Source organism: Sphaerodactylus townsendi, linkage group LG01 (assembly GCF_021028975.2).
Source record: "Sphaerodactylus townsendi isolate TG3544 linkage group LG01, MPM_Stown_v2.3, whole genome shotgun sequence".
In the NCBI taxonomy this organism is placed as follows: domain Eukaryota; kingdom Metazoa; phylum Chordata; class Lepidosauria; order Squamata; family Sphaerodactylidae; genus Sphaerodactylus; species Sphaerodactylus townsendi.
The window spans coordinates 143,636,819-143,658,601 of record NC_059425.1 but is presented as its reverse complement, the minus strand read 5'-3'; the positions used below and the strand labels follow the sequence as shown (position 1 = coordinate 143,658,601).

General features: G+C 41.1%; 1 protein-coding gene across 6 annotated transcripts in view; it reads left to right on the top strand.

Annotated features, from left to right (window-relative positions):
* Nucleotides 1-21,783, top strand: part of ADGRB3 (adhesion G protein-coupled receptor B3) — a 560,145-nt gene that overhangs the window by 246,704 nt on the left and 291,658 nt on the right. For all 6 annotated transcript variants that reach the window (XM_048496360.1, XM_048496376.1, XM_048496350.1 and 3 more), the window contains one exon: nucleotides 6,304-6,498. In XM_048496360.1, coding sequence (XP_048352317.1) covers nucleotides 6,304-6,498 — 195 coding nt within the window. The remainder of the gene's footprint in view (nucleotides 1-6,303; nucleotides 6,499-21,783) is intronic.

Here is a 21,783-nt window from a genome sequence, read left to right as displayed (position 1 = left end):
TGACACTCCTTTGGGACTCCATAACTTTGGACTCCCTAAACCAAACCTCACCAAACCTGGGTGATATCATCAGAAGAATCTCCCAAAAATTTCCTGAAATTTTGGTGCTGCTAGCCTAAAAACTGTGCCCCCTTCAGGCCAGAAGCAGAAAAAACACTGAAAATACAAAAAATCCCTAGCAGGCGTGCATTTTTTGGCGCCCACCACAAGGGGGCACCCTGGGCAACTGCTCACTTTGCCCAATGGGAGGAACGCCTCTGGCTGTACGTCTAGTCAGTATCCAGGTGCAAGACCAGTTGGGAATGTAGTGTATGTTATCTTGAGCTCCATGGGTGAAGGAGCAATGTGAATGGTATGTATGCATATGTACAAGGTTTTGTTTTACTATTATGTTCAAACATTAACTGGGGAAGTCCTCACCAAATAGTGAAGCTATGAATGGTGACATTGATGAAGTAGTCTGCAGCTGAATTTAATTTACACCTTGTCTTTTTGACAATGGGGACCCAAAGAAGCATGCATCATTCTCCTCTCCTGCATTTTATCTTCACAACAACCCTGTGAGGTGGGCTAGACTGACCCAGGGCCCCCCAATAAGCTTCCATGGTAGAATGAGGGTTAAAACCTGGGTCTCCTAGATCCGTGGTGGCGAACCTTTGGCACTCCAGATGTTATGGACTACAATTCTCATCAGCCCCTGCCAGCATGGCCAATTGGCCATGCTGGCAGCGGCTGATGGAAATTGCAGTCCATAACATCTGGAGTGCCAAAGGTTTGCCACCACTGTCCTAGATCATACACTCTAACCCAGGGGTGACCAACCTATGGTGCTCCAGATGCTCATGGACTGCAATTCCCATCAGCCCCTGCTCACATATGGCCCGATGGGTAGATCTGTGAATTAGCCGAGGTCATGAACATCTAGCGCACAGTTGGCCACCCTTGCTCTAACCACTACATCACACTGGTGGAGTCATAGCCCAGCTTCATTCTCTATTCCTAACTTTAATCCATTTCTACCTTCTTTGGCTCCTGCTTCACCATCAGCACTTTCTTTTACCCCATGTATTGGTCTCTTGTCTCACCTGGCCCCTGTCACCAGAACCTGGATTCCACCTTATTAATTTTCCGTTAGCACTGAAGCTGGCAGCAAAATAAAATTAAAATCATGCTATAAGTGGATTTGCTTGCTGTGGATACAGTGGGAACTGAAAGCGGGGCCAGAGGAAATACATCCGTACAAGAAATCTTGCTGCGGTGGACGTTTGCCTCCACCCAGCAGGGAACACCTTGTGCGTAACTGACCAGTGAAACTTTTGCAAAGCTGTTAGTATCAGAATCAGGTTTGTGTTTAGGAGAGAAAGGCAGAAAAGTTCTTAATGAAACTCATAAACTCTGCACACTGTGACTCAGTTTGAGTTCTTCCTGCTAGTCCCATCCTCGTAAGCCAGAAATCCAGCTTTGTTCCTACAAGGTGCCTTTCAAATCATTTGTATAATTCTGGGTTCACTGTGAACCAGGTTTATGAGGTCACATCCCTCTTTCCTTTCATTATTCCTTTGTTGGTTAGAGGTGGGGTCCAGAAAGTGAGATGTTCCCCAATGCTAGGCTAACCCTCTTTTAAGAGATATAAAGTGAATTAAACAGGGTGGGAATGATACACAGATTATTCCTCTCACTAATTAGCTGTCCATCCAAACAATTAGGGCAAAAACAGCTTGGTTATTTTCCCTTATAATTCTGTATTGGGGAAAAAGAAGATAGAGACTTTTTTTAAAAAAAACCCTGAAAGCTGGAAATTGTTTTTGCCATAAATGTTTCCCATAAGCCTTTAGTTTTGGTAACAAAGTTAAGTAAAAACAACATTAAATAAAGATACATTGTTGAACATTCAGATCTATGATATTTGCTTTAGATTTTTCATGCTATGTCAACCTGATTTGGTTTCTAGTAACTATGGTAACAGGAGATAACATGCTAGTTTACTCCATGTTTGCCTTGTGTTGAATGGTGTTTTGACAAACTAGGTCACTGTAAATCTTGAATAAATGTCCTTAAATACTGAAGTACATTTTTAAAAATCTATATATGTATAGTGTGGGGTGCAAGAAAGATAACCCTATGGAAGTACTGCTTTAACAGCTGTTTCATTCTACCATCTCTGGCTCATAAACTGTACCTTAATAAGCTTGCATAAGATCACTTGAAGATGACCTTCATGCAAGAACAACTTTATCAAGCGAAGCAACTTTCCTGGGTAACAGAAAGCTGTGCATAGAATAATATGTTGTTGTTGTTTGGACACATATATTAAATGTATTTATTTATTTAAATTATCTTTTTTTTATAGTTCACATTTCTCACAGGGACTGAACTGAATTACACATAGTGAGCCAGTACAATCTCTCTCTCTCTCTCTCTCTCTCTCTCTCTCTCTCTCTCTCTCTCTCACACACACACACACACACACACACACACACACACACACACACCCCAGAACATTCATTAACCGATGCATTAGAATTTGGAACCACCAGAAAGAACTAATGAGTAACATAAGTGTTTATAAGAGACATTATGCAGTACAGAAATCACATAAAGAGGATCCTACTAACACTAAGGCCGTTTCCGCATGGGCCAAAAACGGCGGCCTGGGGGCGGTAAATGCAGCCCCAGGCTCCCTGGCTGCCCTTCCCTCCCTCAGAAGCGTCAGGCAAAGAAACAACCGCTAAGGGTTGTTTTGAAGATTAGCGTCTTCGGCTGATGCGAACAACACCGCTGGGGAACATGCTGTTTCCCTTCCTTTCCCACTCACCTTGTCCCGTCATTGACCTGCTGGCCTCGAAGCCCTCCCTCGCTGTCCTCTGACCGCTGGAGGCCGGAGGGGCGAAATGAAGCGAGGCCGAACCAGCAGAATTCGTGGTGAAAAGAACTGAAACTCCATGCAGAGCGCTGCAATAGATCGCCGGCCTCTCCTGAGGGCCGCCCGCTACTAGCGTCTTGGCCTCCATGCCGGCAAATTCTTGCGGCATGCAGCACCTGAAGGCGTCTTGGAAGCGACTAAGCTAAGCACAGCAGTATAACCCACAAATCTTAATAATTCACCCAAGCAAGTTTGTAAAACCATTTTGTGCTGTGGCAACCTTATTAAAGGTAAAGGTAATCAGATTCTTGGATTCATAAAATGGTTCATTGACAGGATCATTGTGAGTAGAATTCAAACAAGTCTTGCTGGAACTGGGTTCCACTTTATAGCCTCTGGTTAATATCCCTTCCCCAAACCTTTCCAGCCCCGTCCTCACCATCCCAGTGCGGTAAAATCACTGGAAAAGTTCCCAGGCTATGCAAAGCCTCCAAGGTCAAAACAAAGATAAGGTCCAGGTTCTAACTGCCTTGAAGTGAGCAAAGTTACTGTGTGCCTAAAGCAAAAGTACACAAGCATAGGGTTAACAGCATAACAAACCAAGGATTCCCACAGCACCCAGAGTCTCATGACAAGAGCCAGGAAAGAGCTGAAATCTTGACAGAATCTTGACCCAGCCCTGTGCTTGTGCAGAAAAGGTCTCTTGGATAGTTCAGTTTTGCATAGTTTGTGGAAGTCCAGGGGAGTGGAGCTTTCCCGATCTCATTCAGAATACATATGGTTAATATCCTATTTGGGAAGGAGGTCTTAAAGGACATTTCTCCACTCACTTTTGATGGAGCTCAACTGACTGTTGCTGACTCAGTTAAAAACCTTGGGGGCAGTCTGAATCCAGCTTTATTGTGAAAAAAACCAAGTCAATACAGCTGCAAAGAAGGCTTTCTTTGAATTCAGTGTCGCTTGGAAGATGACTGCTGACTTGGCCACCTGGGACCATGCCACAATAACACTGAGACTAGACTACTGTAATGCATTATGGATAGGTCTCAGCTCAAAATAAAAACAAGAAGAGTTGGGGTATAAAAACCTTCTTTTTTCTGGCCTTGTTGGACAGGTAATTCCACAAGGTGAGGGTCACAACGAAGCATGGCTTTGGGCAATTGTTGATTTTTCCCATTTGTAGGTTGGCACCCGCAGAAGTCCCTGCTGGCTTCAACGAAGTTATCAGGACAGAGAATAGTGAGGAAGGTTGTTTGGCAAATATGAGGAACCAAGGCCATGTCTTTGCATGTGACAGACAATACCTTAAACCGAGCCTGGTAACAGATGGGGAGCCAATTAAGCATTTGCAGAATGGGAGTAACATGCATTCTCAGTTTAGCTCCCATTAATAGCCAAAACACAATATTCTTGTCCAGCTGGAGTTTCAAAGTAGATCTTTTTTCCTCTTTGGGGTGGATGTTTGATACATTTCAAGAAATATAGAGTCACTCATGATTTCTAATTGTGCAAAGGCAAGTATCTTAAACCCGTGATGTTCTTTCTCAGCACATGCTGGCCTGGTGACACCTTCTGCTTCATGTTACTATGTTTCTAATAGTTTGGTTTTAGTATATTTGAAGCTGTTAAATACATTTTTCCTCATTGGCCAATATTGATTCTTTTTTTTTTTGGCAAGATTTGTGCCCAACTGACAGATGGGGAGAAAAGATGAAATAGATGATCTCTATCATTTCTGTATGAGAACAATCAGTTCATATATACTATCTTCTTATCAACATGGCCCCTGTTCTCACCAGCATTTCTATCTAGACCTGATAGGTGTCATCTGACATAAAAAGCAGTTGTAGTATCAGCTATCTGGCTTAGCTATGTGCCCAGAAACTGGTCCCTTTGAACACACTGTTCTTAAAATAGTTAACATCATCCAAATAATAGTTTGTGTCAAAAGCAAAAGAGAAACAAGGCCATGCCAACTGGTGATTCTAGTCCTTGGAAGTCACACATACTTTTTTTTTTTTGAGGCATAGGCCGTTTTCGCCCTAGGGACTGAAAAAATGTGCGTCCCTAGGGTGCTGTGTGCACAGGAGGCACTGCTTTAAACCTTGCTCAACAAGCAAGGACTCATTCCGCACATGCAGAATAATGCACTTTCAAACTGCTTTCAGTGCTCTTTGAAGCTGTGGGGAATAGCAAAATCCACTTGCAAACAGTTGTGAAAGTGGTTTGAAAACGCATTATTTTGCGTATACGGAAGGGGCCAACGTTTTTGCAAAGCGGCACCTTAGGGCCGATGCAGTGCAAACTGCTCCAGCATGAGGGCGCCGCTTTCGGCCCCTCCAGAGTGTGCAAGGGACTTACCCTGCTGTCCTGTTCAGCTTCGGACGCTTGCAAAGACACGCCCACACTGCCCTCTGAGCCCCAGGGGCTGGAGGACAGCATGGGCGTGTCTGTGCAGCCGCCCAGAGCTGAACAGGATGGCAAGGTAAGTCCCTTACACACCCCGAGTGGCTCCATGTGGACGCCGGTGGGACGCCGCTGCCGCTGGCTGAGATTGAGTTCTGAAACACATGCTGAAACACATGCTGAAACAGCCTGAGATTGAGTGCTGAAACACGTGCTTTGTATGCAGAAAGTCCCAGGTCCATCCGTGAGATCTCCATTCTTTTAAAGTATCACAGGTAGCAGGTGTTGTGAAAGATCTTTCTCCACCTAAGAGGAGTTGTCCATCTGAATAAACAATACACCCAGATGGACCTGTATAAAGCAATTTCATATGTGCAACAGGGCAAGATGTAGCAGTTATGCTGCACCAAAATAAATTCCAATGTGTATGGAACCTATCACCTGTTCTTTTTTTTAGGGGTAAAATACTAAAAAAAAAAACCCATGACCCTGAAGGAACTACATTCTATTGTGTTTCTCTTATCACAAAACATCACAGTTCAAAAGAACCTAAAATCAATGCTTCAGTCATGACTTGAGTTGAATGTAGATTGCGCTCATAAAGAATAGTTATTTATGAATCTTAACAATGTAACATGTCTGAAGGTTCCATGAGGGATATATTTGAAACCTAAGTATAAAGGGTGCAGCTCCTTTTTTAGTAATATGCATCCAGAATGTCCAATTCAGTGGCTTACTCTGGCCCAGTATGTTTCTATAAGAAAAATTAAGAAAAATGAATTAGTTCCTCATATTATTTTCCCTTAAGCCTACACAATTTTGGGGCAGCTAATTTTCATTGGTCCATTTTTTGTAGAGTATTATAATATTATGATATAATATTATGATAATACTACTGAATATTTTCTATAAAGCATTACTGTATTTTCTATAGAATATTACTGTGTTTTCTATAATCATATTGAGTTTATTTAATGACAACCACCATAGTAAAGAAGGTTCTGATATTTATTTCACTATTTTACTTTTCACAGATCAAAGAACATCTTGCAAAAGGACAGAGGACGCTGGCAGGTGAAGGAATGTCCCAGGTGACAAAGACCCTTCTTGATTTAACTCAGAGGAAAAATTTTTATGCAGGAGATCTCCTGGTTTCTGTTGAAATTCTTAGAAACGTTACAGCTACATATAAAAGAGCAAGTTACATCCCTGCATCTGACGGTGTCCAGGTATGTGATACAATAGAACCGAGTAAAAAATTAATTTCCATGGGTGTGGCACAGTATATTTGTATATGCTTCTTTGTATTTATTTGTATATGATTACGTAGAAGGCAGCTAGTATGTAGGAGGCACAGTGAAGAGAGTGCGGATTTTACAACTTGTACAGCTAGGTTCAAATTCTCATCGGCTAAGACCAATTCACACATTAACTCAGTTACAAATCCTATAATGGCAAATCCACCTAGTGGAGCAGTACCATTACTGCAGCAATGAAATATATAAATATATATTCTCATATGCCTAACTTGTGCCATCTTTTACTCTCAAGGAATGTCAGATGAATATACAGATGTATAAGGAAGTGGTTTGTGTTTAACATTGTGACGCAAGCGTGGCATGCACAATTTGACCCTCAGTATCAAGCAGTCTGGATGACCTAGGCTATCCCGTTCTCATCAGATCTCAGAAGTTAAGTAGGGGCAGTGGCATACCACCACAAAGTGGCTCCTGAGGCAAGCCCCAGGCACTGCGCCCAGTCCCATACCTTTCACCATCCTTTCCTCCATTTTTTGTGCTAGCATTATGAAATGTTGTGATTTTTTTGTTTTCAACAAAATGGAATATGATATGAATTAATACAAATATTAATTATACGAATTACCACAATACAAATATTAAAACAGCTGTCCAAATGTCCTTAACACAGTGTGTAACAGACTTCCCTCTGTGAAACACCTCTGAAGATGCCAGCCACAGACACAGGCGAAACATTAAAAACAAGATCCACCAGACCACGGCAACACAGCCTGGAAAACCTACCACAACCAGTCCTTAACTTACTTTTCAAAGAACGCAATATATATATATATTGCAATCCATCAGAATTCTGTTCTTTTAACAAAGTTATTTCCTTCAAAGTTTTCATGTAGCTGACAAATTTTATTCAAATTATTCTAACCAGGCAACTACTCTTAACAGCACCTTGGACAGCATTCAGCACTAAAATGGAAATGAAGCAGCAACTGTGTTCACTAGGACTTACAGAAGAAACATTCTCTTCACATTAGAGTGAAGATAAAAGCACATGCTGAAATGTAGTAAAATGTCCAGAAACCCATTCATTGCATTCCAATGCATTTGTTTTCAGGGCAGAAAATTAGTTCCACTGCACTTACAAGCTGTCTTTCTTCAACCTTATGAGCATAAATTGGGGAACCCCTAGGTAACTATACCAAGGAAAATTAACCAATTGGGTCCCAGTTATTTAATTTACATAACACAATGACTAACATTTCTCTGAATTTTATGACCATATTGTGTAGTCTAGACAATTGAAGAAGTGATTATGACATCTTTGATATTAATATCTGGAATCTATCTAAATTTCCATTAAAGTAAAGTCAGGGTCAGCAGAGTTGTTGACTATAATGTTATGCCCTTTCTAAAATGCCTAAAGATTATTAAAGTGAAATCTTGGCATGGTTCCCTGGTAATTTATTGGCAATTAATTTTATCTCACAATTCAAGTCAGCATTTGGAAAAAAGTATGCTACATTACTTTTAATATGAAAGCTAAATCATCATTCAATAAATAGATCTATGACTAATGTGTAATACATATATAAGGGTGTAATCCTTATCTGCACTCCAGGATTTTTGCTCTGGTTTGTGCATATTACAGTATGATGTGTTGACACAGCACCATTGGTATAGGAGTCAAACAATGTTATTCATCTGTGTTACCTGTGAAACACCCAAATAATTAAGATAAATAGGAACTGTATTTATTTAGCAATGTTGTCAGTTGGTCAGTTTTTGTTTTCGGATTTTACCTAACACTCATACATACAAGACATACAAATTCAGTCTTTCTGGCAGTTTGGATAATAGGTGATCTTTATATAATATGATAGACATAAAATTTCTTTTTCTTTCATAAAAGGCAGTAGAAATCTAGTGTAACTTGGCAGACTGTATATTGACATTCTAAAAGTGTGGATAATTATCCTTTTGTCTGGTACTATCTGAATTGTTTTCCAATAGTGGGGGACTATCATTATCAAGACTACTATGTTTGGATGAATTCACATCTGAATGCACGTCCCAGTAGTATCCCACTGAAAACACTGGACAATTGTGTTTGAATTCACATTATTTTACATATCTAATTTATGCTTTCAGTTTTAAAAGAAAGCTATCTGGGACACCCTGTGGAGTTTCAAAAAAGGCTAGAGATCGCAGATTAGAAAAATGAAGACTCCATGGAAATAAAAGGGCAAGGTTTGAATATTTCTGTAAGGCAGTGAATAACTATAGAAGGAAGTTGCAGTTGGAAATAATTAAATTGGAATTAAATTCCATTTAAGTATTGGAAATAATTAAATTTTGATCCCTTTATTTTACATTAAATTAATTTTTCTCTTTAGTTGATAACTTAGCATGAATAATACAGAGTGTTGGGTACATGCAGTTCTGCCAAGTTATTCACAGAGAGTGTTGCTTATTTCAAGTGTTTCTTAGTAATTGAAATGTACTAACATGCCTACTTTCAGAACAAAAGCAATGAAAAATTATGACTTCCTTAAATAGCATGGATTTGGGATGCATGAATTAAGAATGTAGTAAAGGATATCCAATGGGGAAAAATGAGTGAGGATCTCAGTCTGACAGCTGTGTCTTCTTAGCGACCTGGTGAAGTACAAATGTGCAAGAATCTCAAGAAAGCCTAGAAATGGTATTCTCAGGTGGCCATTGTAAATTCCTGGGGGAGCCAGCATGGTGTAGTGGTTAAGAGCAGGTGGATTCTAATCCGGGTTTGATTCCTCACTCCTCCACCTGAGTGGCAGAGGCTTATCTGGTGATCCAGATGTGTTTCCGCACTCCTACTGGGTGTCCTTGGGCTAGTCACAATTTTTTGGAACTTTCTCAGTCCCACCTACCTCACAATGTATTTGTTGTGGGGAGAAAAAGGTAAACCACTTGGTATCTCCTTACAGTAGAGAAAGGCAGAGTATACATCCAAACTCCTCCTCCTCCTCCTCCTTCTTCTTCTTCAATTGCCTTGGACTGATTAAGCCTACTGCTTACAGCTGTAAGCAAGGCAGTCTTTTGTTGTTCTGAGCCTCCTAAGGGAGGAGAGTATGAGCACCAGATATTGCTGATCATTAGGCCTGGCAAGCATGACACAGAAGGCTAATAGCCCCATCCGGTGTATGTGTGTGAGAGAGGGAGGGAGGGAGGGAGGGAGGGAGGGAGGGAGGGAGGGAAAAGAGCTTTGAGGAGCAGTGTGGCCTAATGCCAGTGCATTTTCCCCCTCTGTCACATAAAGGGCAACTCCGCTGGCAGAGAGAGCAAACATGCTAGTGTCTGGCCATTACCTCAGCTCCACAATGGCAAAATAGTCAGGTTTTCTGAGCAGGGCAGAAAACACCCACCTAGGTTTTCATGCTGTGGGTGCCATAGCTGCCACCCCAAAGGGTGGTGTAAGTCTATTTAGTTCCATGGAGAAATTTTGAATGGCTGGGGAGGCTTTTTGTTTTCTCTACCTCCCTGCATTGTCTGAAAGTCCTTTGGAGGTGGCAGGGTGGCACTGCCCCGCCACAGCCTTTCAATAGGGATGTGAGTCAGTATAAAAGTGGGTGGAAGAAGGCTCAGAGAGCCTCACCATCGTCCAGAACAAGACTTTCGGGTGCATTTGCTGCTGTAAGGAGCGCTCAGCGACAGAAGGGATGAACAATTATTTTGTCATTTGTTCCTTTTATTAAAACAACACTTGTAAGGCAGTGCCTTGCCTCCATGAGCTTATTGACATCTCACATTCCTAAAACAACTCCCTGCCTCTGGCAGAACATGAGGCTTTCTTTCTGAACTATTGTGAGTGATGGCAGGGGTTAACTCACAAGTGATGTTTACCTAAAGAAAATTGACACCCTTTGTTTTGCATACTAGCCTGCAATGCAAGTATGACATTGCTGCATCAGCAGTATAATTAATTAGGTTGTGACATTGAGCTGAGCAAGAGCTTGTAGTACATCCCTATGTTAAACACAGACTATAATGATTCAAAGAGATGTAGGATTAAGCAAGGGGCCTTTAATAGAAGCATAACAGTAGCAGTGCCTGCCAGGTACCTCAACATGATCATACCACATATTAAGCAGTGTTATAAGAAACAGAATTGCTATACTCTTTTTCACCAAAACATACAAGTAGGATTATCACTTCATCTGCCACATGCTGGACTGTCCTTGTTTTAGAATGCTCCACTGCACTAGGACCCAAGCGGAGCATTCTAAAACAAAGATGGTCCAACATGTGGTGGATGAAATGACAATCCTACTTAGATCTTCCAGTGGAAAAGAGTGTACAATCATCTGTTGAAGGGAACCTTCACTCTTAAAAGCTCATACATACCCTGAAAATCTTGGTGGTCTCTAAGGTGCTACTAGACTTTGATCTGCCTCTTCTACTGCAGACCACCATGGCTTTCCCTGAAACTCTGTACAGTCTTTGTCATCGTATTAATTCTGGTTATTAATTCTGCTCTTGCCATGATCTCAAAGCAAGATGATGATGATGATGATGATGATGATGATGATGATGATGATGATGATGATGATGATGATGATGATGATGATGATGATGATGATAATGCTACTACATCATCATCATCATCATCATCATCATCATCATCATCATTATTATTATTATTATTATTATTATTATTATTATTATATCAAATTTATAAACTGCCCTCCCCCGGGGGGTTCAGGGCGGTGAACAATAAAATTAAACATAAGTCTCAAAACATGAAGTTAAAACACAATATAAATACCCCATATATAATCTATAAAAACAGGAACCATAAAATGACTGATGGCGTCAAGCACCCTTCATACCCACGGGAGGCCAGATGGAGAAGGCACGATGTATTCACCCAGGCTGGCCAAATGCCTGGCGGAACAGGTCCGTCTTACAGGCCCTGCAGAAACTCTGCAGGGCCCTGATCTCCCTCAGGAGACTCTGCAAGCCCTGATCTCCCTCCGGAGCCTGTTCCACCAGGTAGAGGCCAGGACTGTAAACTCGCTCTCAACCAACCAGCCACAGCATCTAAACAACGCTGGAGAGCATCAGGGGCCAAAGACGGGCGGCCCTCCATTGTGAACACGATCTGCGTGTCATCTGCATATTAATGGCATTGCAGACCAAAACTCCAGACCAAGCTTGCCAGGGGGTGCATGTAGATGTTAAAAAGCATCAGGGAGAGGATCGCCCCCTGCGGCACCACAGAGACTATGGGGTGTCACCTGGAGTTCTTTCCCCCCCCCCCCCCGATGCCACCTGCAGTCCCCGGTCTTCGAGAAATGAGGCCAGCCGACTCAAGGCTGACCCCCGAACTCCAATACCAGTGAGGTGGTGGACCAAAAAGCTGAAAAAAATTATCAAAACCTTTATAAGAAAGTATATACAATAAATAAGTATAATCACAAACGCTATGTGAAACTGATTGAAGTGTATGAGTAAGAGAGATTCAAGCTAAGTCTAGCTCTCACTCTTTAGCCAGAGCATTGTTTATGCCTGTATAAGGGGAGGAAAAGGATGATTCTGGCCAATTGGGTCCAGCATTGGCTGTCAGCCAGGTAGCTCTTAAGCAGTTTTCCGCTCTCAGGTGGTCAGCTATGCCACTTGGATGGATGGGATCAGCGGTCCTGAGGGCTACAGGTTTTCTACCTGAGGTAGAAAAGGAAGGGGCTGAACGTGCACTGGGCATTTAGAGACTCAAGCTAAGAATCTGACATCTACACACTAGTAGTTTCTCTCATGGTCTTTATTAATTGTCAACTTTCAAACAACTTTCTAACAGACACACATGTGCATAGCATTTTACATGCTCAGGTCACATTTTAGCATGAATTGTATTTCTGATCTTTGGCCATCTTTCATTAAGGAAGCTCCAATTGCATCCTATTCCACTTTGTAAAAAATAAACAAAATCTCTGTTCATTCTGGAACAGAAATGATACTTTGCATCTGCTTATTCTGGGCCAGTGAAGATGTCACAGTGCTGATTGTTCAGCCATAATTGGGTGTGGGATATGGAATTGCATGCTCTTTCCTGTGCCCTGTTAATGATTAGTTGCTACTACAGAACCAATGTCAAGTATCATTAGAGTTAACTGGGGTTCATGCTTGATCCTGGATCTGAGGCCACTATCTGAAGCCCCTATTTGAAGCAAATGGTGGAGATGGGACTGATTCTGACCCACCAGAAGATGAGGCTCACCATCTGGGAGCCAGAGAGTTGTACACACAGAGAGAGTTGTTAACAAAAATTTTATTGTGCACAATGGAGAGAGCAACTATCTCGTGGCAGGGGTAAGAGACAGTTTCTCTACTAGAATCAACAGGTATTCTGAGATTTTTTATAGACAGATATAAACAACTATAATTAGGCAGGACTGATACAAATTATGCTTATGCTAAAACTTGGCAAAGGTTAGGTTCTTTATACTCGGGAAAAGTTACTTATCAGCCTGTTTCATTGCTCATTGCTTCATTGCTCATGTTCCCTTCATGAGCTGGGGTCAGGCTGACCTGGTTCAGAAATAACTTTGAACAGACGGAAATGGAAAGAAAACTAAAGGCAGCTACATAAGCGCAATTAATTCTTAGACATGTTACTGTCTCTAAGTTCATGGGATATTCTGGCTTCAGCTGAAATGTATAGCAAAATCTATGAGTATTGGCAAAAGCTATACTTTGATTATTACTCATGTCTGCAAGGCCGTCTGCAGTGGCATTGTGCCTTTACTAGTCTGTTGGCATTTAATATTTGTTTTGCACTGGTCTGCAATTTAAATTATTTAAATTAGTGCTGTTACTGTGTCATGAAAATCTCCATTTGCCTAAGCTTCCATATCTCCTATATTCTGGAGGCATAAAATTAAAATAGATTGAAAGCAGATGTTAGTGTAAATTGACTCAGGCTTTAGGATGGTTCTGTCATATGCTTCACAAAGTTCAATAATGAATCATGAGAAAGTGGAGAATGCAAGTTAAAGTTAACTAGATTGCTGAATTATTATTCAACACTATGAATTTTTTTTATAAAAAAAAACCTTATCAGAACATGTTTGCATATGATTGCATAATGTTGGGTATTATTTGTTAGCATAACCCCAAGTGTTGCTATAGTGGTACTTAGTGCACAAGTGTATAAGCCAGAGCTTGACGAACCCCAGACACCTGAAATGCCATTTAGAATTGCCAGTGTGGCACTTTGCATTTCAGCGATTTCCTCGTGGACATTATGCTAATGTCCCTTAGCTTCCCTAGTGGAAATATTAAGGATTGGGAGTGAGGATGTGTACCATTAAAATGGTATTTTAAACATCCAGATATCAGGATGCTGAAAATTATAGCTATTCCCAGTTATTCAAGTCCAAAATACTGATTTTGCATTCTAATATTATGTGAGTCCACTATTCCCTGTTGGGAAGCTGGAGAGGCTGTATTTTGAGCAGATGACACCAAAATTGCAGCAGAGCTGCTAGTGCCAAACCCCCAAGTTTCATGTGAATTGCACCGAGGTCCCTGAACAAGTTGCCCTCCCCCAACCATCCTCCATTGTTTCATATGGGGGATTTCCATGCTTTATCCAGGGTAAAGAATAGCCAAAGACACAAGCAAAGCAACCACTGGCCAAAATCCTCCTAATGCAAACAGAACCAACAAGCCCAACAGAACCAAGGTTGAACCAGAGAACCCCAACAGAACCATGGCACAATTTGGTAAGCCTAAAACAATCAATGTTGAAGTAGAGAATCTAATCCAAATCGATTTAACAATGTGAGTGTAGGAATTCTCTATCAAATATATGGGAGTTAGGAATGCCAAATTGGCATGCAGGGCATCCATTACAGCACACAAAAGTTGCAATGAAAATGTAGAATGGATTTACATTGAAAATCCTTGGACAGATAGACTGCTCTGGGATTGGAATCTCAGAGAGAAGTAAAGGCCCTTGGGACTGGATCAGTGCTCTTGGACAAGAATGACAGTCCCCTGGCTGGAATAACACCACTTAAGAGCAGCAGAAATATCTGGACTTGGAATAATCGTTCTCAGAGTAGAATGACTGTCCCTGAAACCTGATAAACTCCTCTGGGACTGGAAAACCCAGAACAGTGGGTCCAGTTAAAAGACTGCCATTCCTCTCTGACAGCTATCATTCCGGTCTGAGAGTTGTTTAACTGGTCCAAGGGACTGGAAATTTTTGAATGTACATCTGTAGGTGGCCCCAGCCAGATTTCCCTTGTAGAAGAGGAAAGTCTGTGGCCTACTGTGCATGGTGAGCTTGTCATGGTACCAAATAGAATTCCCCATAGAGTCTTTTGTTACTGGGCATGTTGGTTGTTATTACCGACTGCAAATACTTTCCCCAGATAAATACGCTTCTGACTATTTCATTATCCATGTGCCAGAAGTTTGTGCAGTTTTGTGGTGACATAAAATATCACATGAGGCATAGGACCTTCTATTATCCTTTGCATATGCACCAGTGTTTTCCGTTGTAATATACATGTCAGTGACATCATCAGCCTTTCACACAAATGGAGGCTTCCACAAAAATTTGAAAACCTTTTATGTCCCAAGGATGGATGAGAATCTACTAGACCTGATGAAATATCCCACTAAACCCTGTCTGATTCTAAACTATTCCTATCTCAGCTGAACTTTGTATTTGTAATGTTCTTTAAGTCTCATCTACCCTACTAAAATTTTAGCAGCACAGCAGTGTCTTTGGTGGTTTGTGCCTTTAGGGATTAGCATGCTCATGTATTTCACTTATCCATTTTGATTTCTATTTCACTTGTACAAAAAAATGTAACTTAGTGAGCAGGACTTTACAAATCTCATTGGCCTACTTTGTTGTTCCTAAACTTTCTCTATAAACTTGTAAACACATATGTTTACTTATTCTTTTTCCATACTGTAGTTATTGTCCTTGAAAGGTTGACTGTAAATTAATTTTTTTCCTCTTAGCTGGCTGTATTTACCTAGTACTTGGAAAGGTCTTTCTAATGTCATTGTATCTGAGCACCTCTTAAAGGTCATAATTCGAGCTTAGGTGCTGTTTGGGAAGATAGTTGTGTTTCACACCATCTCAGGCATCCTTGGAGTAGTATCATAATGCAAGATTATTTTCCCTATTTTATGACTGGGAATTTCCCTATTTTATGACTGGGAACTGATGTTGAAAACAAACACAAAACAATTCTATTGAAATAAATTATGTGCAAACCTGAACCATGATTCAGTGGGAATATGAGGCAACCCCATGAAAAGATTCCCTGGTTTGCTTATGTAGAGTCCGTGAACACGTTACTTTGCTAGTTAGAATAGGCTCACAATTGAAGTGAAGAGTAAATGGGGCTGCTCAAACATCTGCCAGTTAGTTCATATTCAGTTCACTACTAGCTGTCAGGTATCCAATTAATTGATGGGCTGTTCAGTTGTTTATAACCCTTTTGCATCTGTTTGCAGGATCAAACTGCTTGCAACCATCAGAAGTTGAATCCCAGTTCATGGCTTATTCCGCACATGCAGAATAATGCACTTTCAAACTGCTTTCAGTGCTCTTTGAAGCTGTGCGGAATGGCAAAATCCACTTGCAAACAGTTGTGAAAGTGGTTTGAAAACGCATTATTTTGCATGTTCGGAAGGGGCCCATGAGGGATCAGCTGGATGTCAGCTTTTAAAACCTTGCTGGGGAATTTTTTCTCTGTGCCCAACAATTTTTTGGAGTGGGAGGGAATCATTAGCCAACTCCCAGCTGATTATGGGCATTAGCTGCAATGTGAGTTATTCTCAACTTCCATTCTGAAAAAAAAATAGTTTGTGTGTGTCAGGGGAAGGGAGTGATCAGAAACTCAATAGCAGTAATTTCCCTTCTTTTCTCCCCACTTGGATTGCAGAGAAAAATAAGAGAGCAGGAAACAACTTTTTCTCATCTCTCTTTTGCAGTAGAGTGATCAGAAGCCATCCGAGCCATTATGCATTATGAATGTCTCAACTTCATGTTGTCAACCTTTATACAATCTTAGAAATAGCCTTGTGTTGTGAGTATAGGTATGTTGAATTTAGTACACCCATAAAATGTTCACCTCCAACAGCCCCAGATTTGGACAGGCATCTCCAGGAGGATGATCCCATTCCCCTGCCAGCAATAACTTCTATTCATATGGAAGCTTATTCAGACTGAGCACTCATGGAGGTCCTAGGAGATGTAATATTCTTTAGGAAGGAAAATAGCATCACACATCAAGAATATGTTTTACCTTTGGGGGGGATATATCATAAATGCACAAGTAATTCTGAGTCAGTTGCTTGTTGGTTTTAAATAGCTTTTGGATATTTTGCATTGTTCTAATAGGACACGTAAAGCTAAATTGAAATCAGTAATCTCTCTGGACATTGTTAACATGAAAGCATCGCCTTCTGACCTTTAATTAACCTTCTTGAAGTATAGACATTTACGAAATATCTGTAGTACAATTGCAATCTTTTATGCTTTTAGAGATGCTGGAAAGGGAAGAATTATAGAAATGAAGCTATTTCCTTTGGGAAGAATATTGTAGGTTAACTTCCTTCTCATCTTGATTTCACAATTTTTATAATGGACTATATATTACTGTCATTTCAGGGATGTAGTGCAGGATATTGGAGAGATGCATCACACATTTGCTGATATGAATATCGGCTGCGTGATTCATCATGTCTCTAACATCAGTAGAGAGTTTCCCAAGTGTCTTCTTTGAGTAGTGGGATGTAACATGATTTTTTTCCTCTTTCTGTTTGTAATTCATTTTAATGACCTTTCATTTGTACTAGCAAATTTTCTAATTAGCAGTAAAATCCCAAAAAGAATAATGTCCTTCTAAGTGCATGGAAGTCGATAACACTGAGTATGCTGTAGGTTTAAGATCACGCTGTGAGTTTTATTTCCACTTACGGTACTTTGGAAACAACAACAAAATTGGTCACTTGCTCCTTGATACTCTAAGTTCAACAATAACAACAAATACAACAAAATAATTACATAACCAGGCCCATCATCAAAAACTTCACTTATACCACATGGGTAAAATCTTCATTGTGGCTTTATCCTTTTTTACAAAAGTAATGAAGACCCGTATTCTCTTTGAAATTTGAACAATTTTAATTTCCTCATTGTTTACCTCCAAGTTGAGTGATTCTTCTACAGTGCACATCAGAATATAATATACAAGTGGAAACCTGCAAAACTCACAAGGGGAGAAGGCTACCTCCTCCTTGTGGGGGGGACAGTGGCGTAGCTAGGGGAAATGGAGCCTGGGACAAAATCTGAGTTTTGAGCCCTCCCCTCGCATATGGGCAGTGTCCCTCCCCCACCACGACCAAACAACATTTTTTTTGCACCAGGTCATCTCAAAGTCACCATCACATTATAGAACATGCCCCAACACACAAATCTGAACACACCCAGGGCTCCCTAGTTTAAACAACATTGAAAGTGATGCTATTTTTTGAAGGGGGGAATCCACCCTGAAACAGCATCACTTTTAATGAAGTTTAAACTAGAGAGCCCAGATTCTCCTTTTAAATCCACCTTAAAGAGAGACTCTGGGCTCCCTAGTTTAAACAACATTGAAAGTGATGCTGTTTCAGAATATATTTGTCACTCACCCACCCACCCCCCAAACAGCATCATTGTCAATGTTGGTTGTTGTGGGTTTTTTGGGCTGCGTGGCTGTGGTCTGGTAGATCTTGTTTCTAATGTTTCACCTGCATCTGTGGCTGGTATCTTCAGAGGTGTATCACAGAGAGAAGTCTGTTATACACTGTGTTCAGACTTCTCTTATAACAGACTTCTCTCTGTGATACACCTCTGAAGATGCCAGCCACAGAAGCAGGTGAAACATTAGGAACAAGATCTATCAGACCACAGCCGCATAGCCTGTAAAACCCACAACAACCAGTTGAATCTGGTTGTGAAAGCCTTCAACTATACTTTCAATGTTTTTTTAATCTAGGGAGCTCAGATTCTCCCTTTAAATCCATTCCAAAGGGGGTGGATTTAAGAAGAGAACCTGGGGAAAATTTGAGGGTGCCTGTCAAGAGAGCAATGTTTAAGCTAACAGTACCAACATTTTAGGCTATCTTTAGGAGACTCTCCTGATGAAACCACATACATTTAGTGAAGTTTGGTTCATGGGGTCCAAAGTTATGGACCCTCAAAAGGACCTATCTACCATTAGCTCCCATTGGAAACAATGGGGGATGGGGCACCCCTTATGGGGGTCCATAACTTTGGACCCCCTTAACCAACCTTCACCAAACCTGGGTGGTATCAGCAGGAGACTATCCTTATGATACCACCTAGGTTTAGTGAAGTTTGATTCAGAGGGTCCAAAGTTATGGACCCTCAAAATGATAGCCCCATCTAATATTAGCTCCCTTTGGAAACAATGGAGGATGGGGTCACCCCCTTTGGACCCCCTGAACCAAACTTCACCAAACTTGGCTGGTATCATCAGGAGAGTCACCTGACGATAGCCTGAAATTTTGGTGCCGCTAGCCTACAAACTGCACCCCCTGCAGGCCAAAATTGGGAAAACAGTAAAAAATACAGAAAGCCACAAACGAACCTGCAATTTTTGCGCCCATTACAAGGTGGCGCCCGGGGCACTTGTCCCCGGATGTCCCCATGGTAGCTACGCCTGTGTGGGGGGGGGGGGAATGCCATCTCCCCCTCATGGGTGAGGTCCCTCAGCCAGGCCTGTGGTGGGGATGGCTGCTGTAGCAAAGAGCCTGACCTGGCTGTCCCCCGAACAGGCTGGAGCAGTCTGAGGCATCCACTGTTTTGGCTGTTCAGCCGAGGACCCACTCCCAGGATGTGCCACCACCATAGGACCTGGCAGCTAAATCCATCATTTGGCAGCAGTGACCACTGCCATTTTGCAAGGCCAGTGTCTGTGAATGCACAAACAACACTCTTTCAAAAAATCAGGAAAGATTTAAACCCACTGTTGTTGATGATGTTGTTTGTTTGTTTGTTTGTTGTTTTTATTTCAGATTTTTCTGCTGATCTAGGGGATCCCCCAAGATTGCAAAAAAACTTGTTTGGGGTGAACGTGCTTCCTATTTGCGGATTTAAGTATCCACAAGCAGGAAGCACACTTTGGAATTAGATACAGCAAAGAATTTTCACTATTGTCCAGTAGTGTTCCATGAGCAGATCTAAACAGCTAAATATGCCTGTGATGAAATTAACCAGGCAGGATAATCTGGTCAGGCTCCCACAGTGCAATTTTGAGGCATCAAAACATCAAATTTGGATTTCAGCTACTTCCGTCAAAAATGAGGGCAGATCAATCTTCTGAAGTGTTTAGTTGATCATGACAGCATATTGACATGGCACCAGCAAGGCCAATGTATAACTAAGTTTTATTTTGTTCATGGTTTCCAAAGTTTTTTGTCTGACTTCCCCCAGGGAGACTAGGCAAAAAGTCCATCTTCACTCCAGAAGGATACCCAATCTGCTTTTCTAAACAAATGACATTGTCTTTTAGCAACACATTTTAAATTCTTCCTCTCTGCATCACTGCAGAAAAAAGGGGTGAAAGAAACACAGAGATATCATTACCCCACCAGGCCTCTCTCCTTCGGGGCAGAGGCCCGGGGCACAGAGGCCAAAACTGAAATTTCACACCTCCAGAAAAAAAACCAACTGCCACATTTTAATTTTTGTTCTGCACTCAGTTTTCATTCCAAGTGAATGAATCAGGTTGTATTCTGTATCAGGCTACAAATGAGTCATAGAGTTTTAAATCTTCAAGCACTTTAATATATATCAGATACCATGCATAAATTCAATATAATAAATGTGATATCAGTGTGGTGAAACCTTAGTATGTAAAAATTAACAACCTGTGCAAAGAGGTCCCCACCCCCAACTCAGGAGCTATTGTTTGTTGTTTCCTGTTAGAGTACATTCTAAGACATTGCTTGGGTGACTAATCCTAAAAGTCTTTACTACAGTAATAAAAGCAAATATAAAATCTTTTTTTTTCATGTTGAGGATGCCCTTGAAGGAGGGTTTCCATGCTGAACTGATGTGCAGCTCATTTCACAATGCTGTTGTAAATGCGACCAGATTTTCCTGTAGTGTTTGTCCAATGCAGTGTGTTGACAGTCAGGCGGGCATAAGATGTGTCTATCTAAGGATGTGCTTTCAGTGATGTCAGTTAAGACCTTCATTTGAAAGGCAAATTTCTTTGAGTGATGTAAATAGCTTTCTTCCCTGTGGAGATGTAAGAGTATGAAAGATAGCACTGTTAGTGTTTTTAGTATTTCTTTGCCTGATCTAGAAAGGGAGTGTTCCAGTCTCCAAGGAACCTTCAGAATTTAAGCTCAAATTTATTAGCCATTTGGGAAAGTAATTTTTCACATGCAGCGAGCCTACAGTGGAATGATCAAACCATGCACTGTCAATGCACATTATATTGACAATTACTTTGAATGTCAGCCAACCATAGTTTCTTGAAGAATAAGTTGATAGCTAATATTTTGACACTTTTCAGCTGTTTGGGGCCAACCCTCGGTTTCCCAATTTTCTTCAATTCCCCTTCCCACTGTATCTGTTGCAACTCTACATAGCAGCCATGAGAGTTGGACCAACCCTGGGAATTGTATGGCATGCAGCACAGAAAAGTGCAGCTGGAAAGTAGTGAATGGAAATCACTCCCTTCTTGTGCTGTTTCTGGCACAATTAAACCTCACACATGAGATGAGACAATTTAGGGCAATTTTCACTTCTGCTTGTGTTCTCACTCGTCCTCCGAGTTATCTGGCCCTGCAAGATAACCTTTTTGGGGTTGCAGGAAGCCACAGTAAAAATGGCCAATTGGCAAGAATCCATTCTATAAGTTCTGTTGTGTTCTCAGTTCCTAGATACAAATAATTGTGTTCAAGTTATTGTGCTCAATCAGTGCATTAAGTTGTTCAGATTGGCTTCTTTCTGACTTCAGGTCAAGCTGAACACCTTCATTTTAAAATAAAAAAAGGAAAGAAAAAAAACAATTGAGAGACTGTGGATAAAAGTACATCACTTTAATAAAGAAAAAGATATCTGAGATGAGCTCGGCTTTTACTAGTAAAGATAAAAGCAGTACTAGATGGACTGGGGTATTACACCAGACAAAATTTTAAAAGCAAGTTCTGAGAATGACTTGAAAGAAATTGATTGAA